Source organism: Hylaeus anthracinus, unplaced genomic scaffold, assembly GCF_026225885.1.
Source record: "Hylaeus anthracinus isolate JK02 unplaced genomic scaffold, UHH_iyHylAnth1.0_haploid 11997, whole genome shotgun sequence".
Taxonomy (NCBI): domain Eukaryota; kingdom Metazoa; phylum Arthropoda; class Insecta; order Hymenoptera; family Colletidae; genus Hylaeus; species Hylaeus anthracinus.
This window is the reverse complement of record NW_026534344.1, coordinates 1,699,464-1,711,080: the sequence shown is the minus strand read 5'-3', so window position 1 is coordinate 1,711,080 and position 11,617 is coordinate 1,699,464. Positions and strand designations below refer to the sequence as shown.

At 44.2% G+C, this 11,617-nt stretch overlaps 2 protein-coding genes and 1 long non-coding RNA gene across 7 annotated transcripts in view; 2 read left to right on the top strand and 1 right to left on the bottom strand.

Moving 5' to 3' along the window:
• Positions 1 to 353: 353 nt before the first annotated feature.
• On the bottom strand, positions 354 to 2,456 carry LOC128889193 (uncharacterized). The gene is made up of 2 exons (XR_008460380.1): positions 2,316 to 2,456; positions 354 to 2,234 (listed from the first exon to the last, which is right to left on the bottom strand). It is a non-coding gene; the product is annotated as an uncharacterized LOC128889193 (long non-coding RNA).
• Positions 2,457 to 2,579: 123 nt separating this feature from the next.
• Positions 2,580 to 3,943, top strand: LOC128889191 (uncharacterized). Of its 2 annotated transcripts, none has more exons than XM_054146601.1 (2): positions 2,580 to 3,154; positions 3,676 to 3,943. In XM_054146601.1, exon 1 carries the CDS (start codon positions 2,689 to 2,691, stop codon positions 3,106 to 3,108), a length of 420 nt encoding a protein of 139 aa, XP_054002576.1. In that variant the 5' UTR covers positions 2,580 to 2,688; the 3' UTR covers positions 3,109 to 3,154; positions 3,676 to 3,943. The 2 variants fall into 2 exon arrangements, with proteins under 2 accessions (XP_054002576.1, XP_054002575.1); XM_054146600.1 differs by having other exon boundaries at positions 2,585 to 3,131.
• Positions 3,943 to 11,617, top strand: part of LOC128889179 (uncharacterized) — a 79,557-nt gene continuing 71,882 nt past the window's right edge. For all 4 annotated transcript variants that reach the window (XM_054146578.1, XM_054146577.1, XM_054146575.1 and 1 more), the window contains exons 1-3: positions 3,943 to 5,136; positions 5,993 to 8,828; positions 9,704 to 9,907. In XM_054146578.1, the coding sequence (XP_054002553.1) occupies positions 6,101 to 8,828; positions 9,704 to 9,907 (2,932 nt within the window). In that variant the 5' untranslated portion in view covers positions 3,943 to 5,136; positions 5,993 to 6,100. The remainder of the gene's footprint in view (positions 5,137 to 5,992; positions 8,829 to 9,703; positions 9,908 to 11,617) is intronic.

Here is an 11,617-nt window from a genome sequence, read left to right as displayed (position 1 = left end):
CCCCCCCCCCCCCCCCCCCCCCCCCCCCCCCCCCCCCCCCGGGGGAGGGGGGAGGGGGGGGGGATAAAAAGGTGGCCACCTAAATTATGTAATATTTAGTAAATATTCACGTGTTCATATAGTAGGTTTCTTTCGTGTATCGTAACATCGTAAATTAATTTGTATCGCACAGATATATATCCAATCAATTTTGCTAATCACGTTTTGCTTATATATTCTTAATGGTAACGTCAAGCATGCGAATTGCTCGACCTAGGCTCATCCGGAAGTTGTGAATTATATCATTAATTATGGCTTGGATTTAATCGAAAGGAAGCAAGCAACCGACGGTTAACATAATTTTTAATTCCAGATTCAATTTTATTTTATCGTCGAACTTCAAGGTTTCCAGAAATTGACGTTACATTGTTCGATCAATTTTATCCAACGAACATTCTGCTTTTGCTAGCCAAAGCGTTTATTTCTACTATGACTTAAATCGTTGCTTGCTTCCCTCTTGAATCTTGGCTGTTCATTGTACATTAGTCACTTTAGTAATAAGAAAGCCAATAGGTAACTCGTCTAGGAAAAGTTCATATTAAGCATTTATCTTGTCGCATTGTATATGTTATTTATTATAAAGTAATTGAATATCTAGAGTCATCTGCGATTCCTAATGGAATACTAAAATCACTGATAAACCTTAGATACATATATACGAATAAAAATATTTTATTAAGAATCGCGATGTCACTGATACTTCATACTATTTCCTTTTATATTTATTGCGACGCACACTAATGTTTAATGATTATTTTTAAGTCTATTTCTAAACTTGTACTAAAATAATATCCTTTTAGCATAATGATTTCCTTAAAAAAAAAACCATTGATTATTAATAACACAATGATTGTAACTCCTACAAATATTTAGCTACGTACATGTGTATATATATATGTATATAGCGTTTACTGTAATTTTTATTTGAAACTGTGATATATGGCATACGTTGTATTATTGTAAAGTACGTTAAGGTTTCTATGCGTAGATTGAGATCATTAGTGATACTGTATAAATATAAGCGCAGCCCTAGACCAATCATGTTTGATCAGTGACGATCCATTCACCCGATTCTCCTGGGAATTGTTAATCGACCATTGTTATCGAATGTTTCAACGCCAGAGCTAGACGAAATACATTTCCAAATAGTAAATAATCGATTTCATTCTAAATCTAGCGCGGAGATTGCGAAATCGGGACGGTTTATTTGTCGTGACAAGTTTTTCGAGATAGAAATTTATTCGTGAAATACTGGAAACCGAGGGGCTTTATTCCGAAATATTTTATTTATCTCAATTTATTTCCAGCTTATTCGCGGCATTGTAAAATTAGAATTGCTGGTATATTTAGGCGAGAATCTCGAATTCGAAGTTATTGCGAAACAGAAACGGTTGGTTTTGAGACATAATCTGTCCAGCGCAGTTTGTGCACGTTACTTTTCCAAAGTAACATTATTACCGGCGTTGTAATATTACTTCTTTCCTGAACTTATTCTTAGCAAAAGATATTAGTCGAAACGGAAAGTTTAACCACTTTATACGTCATATTTCCAAATTGAAATATTATTTTATTCGACGCAAGAAAAGACTTTTCCAGAACCTCCATAACGATCCAATTCAAAAAACCTATCGTTTAAAATCAGTATTTCAAAACGTATTCGTCTGTAAGCTTCACCTAGCTCTGCTCCGAACCGAAGTGTTGCACTTCCTGTACAGTTTTGAGTACGCTAGGATTCGCGTGCTACCTGTCTAGGACCGAAAGTGGATTTGGCGACTCGACGGAAAGGAAATTTCGAGCGTCATATCCAACAGAGACGTTCACTCCTCGACGCGTGTATTTTAAACTTCGACCAGCGATTCCAATTTCATGCAACGCGGCGCAGCCGACGCGTCTAACGAGGCACGCTTCCCAATTCGAAAGTTCTGATTTAGAGGCGACTGTGCGAACGAAAAATGAAGGTGAGGTTAAGGGACCATCTTGGAAAAGTTTTCTGCAACGTGTGTTATTCAATGCATCGTTTATTTACATGCTAGCAAAATGGTAAACAAGGACTGCTCAGAATGGAGGGAAATCTCCTGTTTAAAACTATACCGTTTCGAGGGACTAAACATCGCCTGCGATAGAAAATTGAATCTTGAATCGATACAGGAACGAGGGTGATGTAATGTTTCATAACTGCACGTCGACACCTCCAACTGCGAAACAAATCGAATACGATGTGCGGTGATATTACAATTACCGTGTCTGTAATATTTTATCATTTTTCGCTCGTGTACTTTGCCTGATATTAACGCCGACACTCCACGTTTCAATCGATCGTCCGAAACGATACCAACGCTATGTTTCCAGAGACGAAAGCACAAAATTAATCTCTACACCTGGTACAAGAGTAAAACAAGAATTCGAGACACGTTGCGAGATAAACACTGATGAAAGAAAATGGAGCAGACGGGAGGGTTCCATCCATCTTAGGTGCAGTTTCTAGATCTAACCTGAACATCGTCTCGAGTCCCGACGGCTCATCGATCTCGACGATTGGTTCTCGCCCAGTAGTGGCAGCACCGACGATAGATCCTTCGCCTGAGTCGATTCACGCTCACGGTTTTCACACGGTAATGCTATGTAACCGTCGAGCTTCCATCGAGTGACATGTCGTTCAACGTGGAACAACGATTAGAAGACGAAGAGTCGGAGGAAAAGTCGAATCGGAGTGTCGAAATCGAAGAGGAGGAGGAGGAGGAGGAAGGGGGCCAGAGCAGAGGCCAAAAGTTGTGGAAAACTTTGGACGTTCCGTTGACGGACGTCGATACCGACGATAACCTGTACCTCGCGGTCCGTCAGTGTCTCCACAAGGTTAATCGAGTTTCGAAAAGTTCGTTGCCCCAGAAGAGTCCACGTAGGCAGCTGGACAGAGGAGGTGTCTCGGAGGAGACGTCGGTGGGCAGGTTCCACGAGATCAAGGCGCTCTTCGACCTGGACTCGGCCAAGGAGAAGAGGAGGACGATGTTCGGGTGCAGGCAGACCACCATCGAGAGACTGACCAGAACCTTGAAACAAGACAAGATGTAGCACACACGTGGATGAAAACTGTAGTAAGAAGGATCATAAATGAAACGTTCAGAATCCAAACTGAAACGTTTAATCCCGATTTTAACGAGTTTAATCAGATTTTTAGATAAATCTAAAGAGAATGTATTTTCCCATTTTCTTGAGAGATTTATTTTGATACGTGGATGAAGACTGTAGCAATTTATACGTTCCAAATCCAAGATGACAAGGTTAATTAGCGACACATGGTCCATTCAATTGATAAATCTAAAAGAAATTTATCTCCAAGTACACCGTGTGGGAGAACACTATTAACCTTTTCACCTGAAACACCTATCGAATCGACAGGATATTTGATAGCTGCATTTCAGTCCCCTCGGGAACGTTTACACGAGAAAACGGAAAATTCACGGCGATACTGTCGGTGGAATAGCATTTATAGTCTTTCATTTCCACGTGGATTCACGTTGGCTTGTAAAATCGTGCGATTTTATACTTTCTTGATCCACGACGCTGCAAAATACGATATCCACGAACGCGTTTCTTGAATCGTGGCTGAGCCCGTCGTAAATTTCTCTTTTCCTGCAGAATCAACGAAGAACGTCAACGACAACGTGTTATCGAAGCAGCGAAAAGCGTGACCCATTTATCGAGTATCGGGAAAGGAAATCAGGATGAGGAACATGCACCACCGGGTATACACGCATTTCTCCAACGAAACGTCCCACGAAACCAGTGACGAAGAGGACGTGCACCCTTTGCAACAGAATTGTTTTTCATGTGCTCCTCTCTTTCTTTTTATATTTTTTTAACGTAACGAACAAATTGTGTATGCTCGCCGATGATTACGATGTATGCTCGCCGATGATTACAATGTATGCTCGATTTTACTCGAGGTCAGAGTACGTACAACGTTTCGAGTGTGTACGATTCTTCTGTAATTTCGTTTCAAAGATTTCTGATCGGTTTTATGTATCTCAGAAACTCTAATTATGGAACATTGTAAAAAAGATCTTGCAAAAATTCCTTTCATTATACCTGACGTAATTTCTAAAATGATATTCATCCAACAACATGGTACCTGTCGTGGATTAACTGCTGAAGATGTTCTGATTAGTCAGGTAGATTAAATATGAATTTTCGTAAAGATTTTTCCCGCGGTAATATGGTTCCAGGTGGTTCGTAAACTAATTTTCTGGTGCAATACAAAATGCTTGGTGAAACCTGCTGCGAGTGCATTATTAAAATCGGCGCATGTGTCATTGTTATGTTTATTGCGCGAGACACGATCGATTCGTCCTTGGGAAAAGGTATACAACCGTTGAGAAAAGCAAACTTTAGTTGCCCAATCATGCTTATCCAGGGAATCCAAAAACGGGAAGATTGTTCCTTGCGTTGGTAGATAGATCGAAATATACTCATTTTCATACAGTAGCAGAATCACTTATTAGCACGTGCAATAACAATAATTTTGTAAGGTAGCCATTGTTAATTTCACACAGAAGCAAGTTAACATGTACGCGTTATTTTGAAATAGGGTCGAATATACGCTGTACTCGTTCGTATAGACTGTCTAACGTATCGCGCAAACAAAAGTGCTTGGCGATAATGGGAAGCACAAAAAGACTTCATAGATATAAAAAGTATGGCAACGGTAGACCAGAGTTCGACCGAGATTAGAAAATTTACAAAATGAAGAGAATTACAGCTCTCAACGAGCAACGAATTATCTATTTTGTCCAAGTATCGTAAGATCGACTTGCGATTGGTCGGATCGCCGAGGAGCACGAACGTCGTTGCGAATCAGTCTTCATCCGGCGTAAACTTAACAACGCGTTCGACGTGATCGATTCGAATCGACAGTTGTTGATCGCCTCACAGTTCGTTTACGTCCTCGTCCTGTTTGCGCTGTTTTTCATTGCGTGCCGAATGATTCTCTTAACGTCGACGGTAACGTGTGCGTTCGCGGTGCTGTTATAGTGATCAGTGCAATAAATATAAAAGGAAATAATATAAAGCATCGGTAACAAAGTAGCAATAAATATAGAGGTAAGTGTTTGCCGTTTGTAAAGTTGAAACGAAAGTTGTTCTCCTTTTATAAAATTTGTGAAATGCATACTTCTATCCCACGTCGCATGAAAATTGATCGTGCTAGAAAGCTGAATTTAGCCTTGAAAAATAAAGGAGGGTTTCTCGAGCAAATCTACGTATATCTTTCAATTAATTCATTAAGTTTTGATTCATAAAGTGTTGGACGCGAGTAAGATAATCAAATATGACGTGTTAGGCTTCGAGATATTTCGTTATCTTTTTTAATTCAAGAATAATAGGATAATTATTTTAATTATTTAATTCCATATTTCAAATCCTGACTCATGCCTTTTCTTAGATTTAACTTATTTTGACGAGCTCTCGACATTCGTCGATAAGATAAACAGTGCGCGACTTGTTTTCTTGCTTTTTTCTTTATTAATCGATTAGAACATCAAATCAGCGAGAAAACAAATCCGAAAATGAATAAACGATAATTAAGAGAAATGTCAACAACGGTCACAGGGCAACATACCAATAGGACATCGAGAATAACGAAATACAAACAGGCACATGTTTAAATTTGAACCCATTACTAACGAGCCACAAACATCAGCGTACTTCGAGCATCTAGAGTCTCAAGAATTACCCACAGTCGGCCAGATAATATTTCGTAACAAATTTATTTCTCTTTTATTACTTGTTTATTCTATTCAAAGTTTATCCTCGTTCTAAGTCCATATAATAGAAAAACCTCCGTACTGCAAACTAGAATTGAGCTTTCTAACATTTACAATTCCACCTCGTCAATTCCCCTAAAGAATCGTACATTTTTTTTATAAAACAAACTCATGCTTTCAAAAACCTACTACAGGCTCGAGTCTCCCGATCGAACTCTGAAAAACACATCGACACCGACCGTTTCCACAAAATTTGAATCAACAGAGGCGTGACGTTACTCGCGAGGAAAACATCCACGATCATGTCGTCGGCTAGTTCGGACTCCACCGATTCCTTCAAGCTGTTTTTCTCAGACACGGAGACTCCAGATCGTGCGAGTCTTTCGAGAATCAAAAAGGATGTGAGCCCAGCGGTGCAAGCGCTGATCCAAAGGCTGAAAAGCCTCAACCTGGAGACGCCTCAGCCTCCTAGAGTGCCAGCCTGCACCCCAGCGAGCAGTTCTCCGCCTCGTTGCGGCCTAGAGACGACCCCAGATCAACAAAGCACCCGCGATCAATTCGATCCTCCATGTAGCGGGATAAGCAGACTGCGACGCGCGTTGGAGCTGCGATTCAACACTTGTCTAAGCAGCTCGCAGAAAAAAATACCTAGTCCGCACGCGAGGAGGCGCAGCTTCGACACTAGCATGTTGAGGTCGATGCTTGCTAGGGAGCATCAGCGTCGAGAAATCTCGCCTCTCGACTCCGAGGACACCGAGGAAGCGCCAGCGAACAGGATCAGCCCGATTTTCAATCGTTCGATCGGCAGGAAGAGAATCAGCCTCCTCAACAGCTCCATCCAACCTCTGTCTATCTCGTCTCCTCTGCAAGATGACGATTCGTTGCAGGCAATCCCTGATTCGCCTGTCGAGCAACAGGACGCTTCCGTGGAGAACGACGATGTCTCGCTGCTGGAACAGAGCTTGTACGAGGTGTCAGAGGTGTTTTTCATGCTGAAGAAGGTGAACAAGAACACTGGTCGCTCGAGGAAACGTCCAATTTTGACGAGGACGGATGTGAAGGGCGTGGACATCTTCAAGGAGGCTATTGACGTCAGTTTGGGGCAGCTCGTGACCCCTGAGCAGAAGGAATTCATTCTCGAGAGCTACATGCAGACCTGGGACGCTGATTCGTCCCAGTCTGGTCTCGCAAAAGTCGGTGAGGACGCGTTGGAGTGCACAGAGTACAACAACAACATTGATAAATTCGGCAAATCTAGCATCGATGATACCAACGACACTTTCGTCACCTGCCAGTACGCTGGTAGCACCGATTGCTCGCAGGTGGAGTTTGAGAAGACAGAGGAGAGACAAGGTGAAGGCAACACGAAGGAAAAAGAAGCAGAAGGGAAATCTGAGACCGACTTTGAGCAAACCTCCTTGCACGCACATTTTCAACATCTTCTGAACAAATGGCGCGGGATATGCGACAAGAAGAACCAAAGTTCTTGGACGTCTGAGAACGGTAACACTAGGAAGAAGAGTTACTCCGAATCTGATGCTTCAGACACCAATATCGGGACCAAAGAGGATTGTTTTTCTTCTGAGGATTCCAGAGGGGACAGACCAAGGTCGTCGTCAGTCATGATATTTGGCGTTAGAGTATCGGAGAACTTGGTACACGAAGAGTCAGGGATTCAGCTCAAGGATGGTCGACCCGAGGGATGTGGAAATGTTTCGTTGCCAGCGCTGGATGTTGTAGAAACGAGTCCTGATCCTGAAGTAGGTAGCAAGAGTAGTCAACCCTCGGTCAGCCCTGCTGTGATTTTTCCCACGGAAGAAATCATAAGAAATCACAACGACTTGCAGAGCTTGGACGATTCGGTCAGGTCCGTCGCCAGCTCAACAGTCGCCAACTTGATCGATTTCTCGATGGACATCGGGGATACCTCCTTCGAAAACGTGAATTATAAACACCTTCCAATGACCGAAGTCTCACCTCTGCACGTCAAGTTCCACTTTCGGGACACATGGAACTTGAAGAGCGATGACCAAAGTTCTTCGTCACTGATCGGCAGGAAGAAGTATCGCTCCGAATCAGAAGTCTCGATCACGAGTCCCACCGATATAGACATCTCGCCAATCGAGCACGTAGACAGGTCAAAGTCCATGTCATCTATCGGTGCTTCGCGTGGGAGACTAGTAAACGAAGAATCACCAACCGACCTAAACGATGAAGAGTCTGGAAACGTTTGGGAGGACGCGTCGTTGGACGTTTGGACGAAAGTGGATCTTGATCAGGATAGCCAGTGTATGAACAAGTCTTTCATCATCATGGAAAAATCGAATATCGACGACACTCTTAGCGAAGTCGCTGGTTCCAAGCAGGGTATTCGCAACGATGGGTTCATCGTGGACGATTCTTACATGTCCATCGAGAGTCCCGTCGTCGGTAGCAGATTAGTAGATCTTAGGACGAAACATTCGAACCCGTCTTCTGGATCAGGCAGCTGCAACAACGAACTCACCTTGTACGACTCGCACATGTCCATCGCGAGTCCTATCGTCGGGGGCAGGTTAGTAGATCGTGGGACGAAACATTCGAACCCGTCTTCTGGATCAGGCAGCTGCAACAACGAACTCACCTCCTACGACTCGCACATGTCCATCGAGAGCTCCACCATCGGTGGCAGGTTGCCCAATCCTTCGATGGACTTTGGAGACTACTCCTGCGAGTCTGAGGATAGCAAGAAGTCCTTCGGCAACTTAGAGGAGCTGTCTGGACAGTCTGAGTCAACGAAGTCTCAAACTCGGTATGGTTCGAAGACTGAGAGCGAAGAAGTGGAGGACGAAATGGAGGAAGACGATGTCTTCGAGGAGGACCAAAACGACGTTCGTCAGAAGAATGCCGCGAAGTTTCGCGAGTTCCTGCGGAAACTGGCCTCCAGGGAGAAGTGCTCGCAGAGTCCTGTCGCGGAGGAGTCTCGAAGGTTGGACAGGAAGCCACAGGACGCCAAGAAGAAGGCCAAGCCTGATGTCAGACGCAGACCAGGTAATCCACGTCGCGAGGGCGTGGTAGATAGGTTCGTTGTGGTGGATTATGTTGTCTCTAGTATAAATAAAAGGTTAGATGCAGAAGTGAGGATTAAAATAAAAGCAGCGTTATATTTAAGCGTTGTATCAACAACTTTTGTCTTCGAAGTTACAGCGAACGAGAACACAGCGTTGTCTGTAATCTGGCGTCATCTCGCGAACAAACGTTTGCGCGGATTAGCAGCATGGCTCGTTTCGAGCTGGAACGATGTATGTCGTCGCGTATTTCGGTTCGACTTGCAAGTGCAATTGAAAGCGGGTCCGTTAAATATTGATCTAACGGAAACGCGCGCGCGGGGACATTGTTATCGCTGCTCGTACCGTCGTATCCCTCCAATTAATGCTTGGCACACATTTGCCGACCAAACGCCGCGGAAGTTCGCCGCGCGGGCTCTCTTTCTTCGAAGATGATTTATGACTCGTCGCTTTATCGCGAACCATTTTAAACGGCTGTTTGCATGCGCCAGGGGATCCACGAGCAAAGACAAACCGCGGGGAACGTTGGATCTGGAACGAGCAATCCTAATTTTCTATCACGGATGGACGATAACATCGTAGGAAACCATTAGGGTGGTGATCGCGGTAGAAATTTATTTAGTCGTGTCGATAATTAACAGGTGGGCTAATATTGGGTGTTCATTATCTATTTATGAAAACCAAGTTTTATCATTTTTATTTTTACATGACACCATAGTGAGATCGTTTCTTTCTATAGGGGAGTTTTGGGAGTATCAAATGTACAAGGTTTCAGACGCCGATGTCGTTTGCTGGTTTTGCCACAGCCTTTTCGAAGGCATTGTTTCTTTTTCTAACGAGTCTCCGTTGTCTTTGCAGATGTCCTCTTCCCACCATCGCACAAATTGACAGTGGCAGAGGTGTTCGACGCGCGGACAGATCGGCCGCGGCCGGAAGTCCTCAAACAACACTTTATCCTCGAAGGTAGGATCGACGAAGCGGCGGCCCTTCGTATAGTCAATGATGGGGCCGCCCTGCTGCGCTCGGAGAAGACCATGATCGATATCGAAGCTCCAGTCACCGGTGAGTCGCATCTTTTTTTTTTTTTTTCGCTAAAGGGTAGAATCCCTTCTGACGTCAATGTTTTCAATCCCTTAAGATCCCATAAAATCCCATATGACAATCAAGTCGAACACCGTTCTAAAAACTATTTTCTTTTCGCTCGTCATTTTATGTCTCTCACTGACGGTGTAACGGTCCACTGATAGCAGGTATCAGCTCCCGTCAAGGACTACGCCCGATCCATACATCGTCGAATCAATTTTCCGCGTCAGAAACGCGGAAGAGCGTTCATTTCTGAAAAGCAACTTCGCAGACCGCTCGAGTGGACGCATTATATCGGGACACATTAGAGCGAAAAATGTAGGAAAGCTCTTGACACAGTTTCCATGTATAGCACTCGCCGCGGCGAAAGAGCGATTCGTCACCTTCAGTGTGCGTTTACATGAACGGTCGCACGAAGGCAGGAAAGTAGTATCGAACACGTATCCGTGAACGAGCACGAGCGCCAGGATGGTTGAGGGACGCACGGTTGAGCGGTTCGTTTCGCCTCATCCAATAAGGGACGCTGGGATCGATTCCGCTCGTGTGGACCGGCCTTAAACTCTCGGCCAGGTAGAAACGCGAGGCCTCGAACGTTTCCACCAACCCGCAACCACCTTGGTGCCGCGTTTCTATGTTTTAACGCGACATAAACGTCGCTCGTTGTCTCCGTTTTCGTTCTTCAAACCCATTTTCGCGTTTGTTTGCACTGTCGGTATTCCTTACGGTGGTACCTTTCTTTGACCGAAGAGTAACCACGGGAATTTTTCTTTTTCCTTTTGGGTACTTATTCTTAGCGGAAGATATTGTAATCGATACATTCGAGCTATAAACATCGGGTAGAATTTGTCTTCCCCTCTAAAATATCCAAGTACCAACAATTGTATCACTTTATCGCACTTCTCAAGTTAGATTCTCGTGTAGAATTTCGCCCTTCTTGCTGGAACGAAAGCAACAACACGCCGACGCGCCGACACACCCTTCCTTCCACCGCGAATCCCCAATTACGCGCATCAATTAGTTCCATCACGGTCGTCTTCACGGTATCTGCGATTGTTCTCCCGTGCACAATACACGACAGAACACAATAACTCGGATCGATTCGATTCCGTCCTTCATCCCCACCTTTTCTCGCCGCCCTCCGTCAGACGGACGGCGTCGCCTTCGGAGCAGCGCAGTTATTACCTTCCGTTGACTGAGAGACGCAACTTTTATTGGGTAGGATTGATCCCCTTTTCCTCGCGTCGATCCTCTTCATTTGATCTTCCAACGTCACCCACCGTCGCGTCCGACTACTGTTTCACGTTCAATGCTTCGACCTTGGTCTTCTTTCTTCGACCATTCTTCACCCGAACGTGAACTTGGCTGGAAACGAGGGATGAAATGAATCCAGTCGGTCTAGTCTGCTGGAACGTCTATACATCGTTTCAGAAAGATACTTGAATTATAAATGTATTCGAGATAAATCGAGTTCAACTACAATCTTCATCTTTCTGACCTTGCACCACTTCGATTCTCAACCTTGGAATATTTGAAAAAATTTCGCGAAACTATGGTACATACACGAAACTGTGCTCGCGTTTCTCAGAGTTGATTCATCGCAATGCGAGAGAACATTTGCTCGCAATCCACCCCCGTTAAAAATTTCAGCCGCAGCGAGAGCTTTCTGCGATCGAAGTTAAAACGATTAAG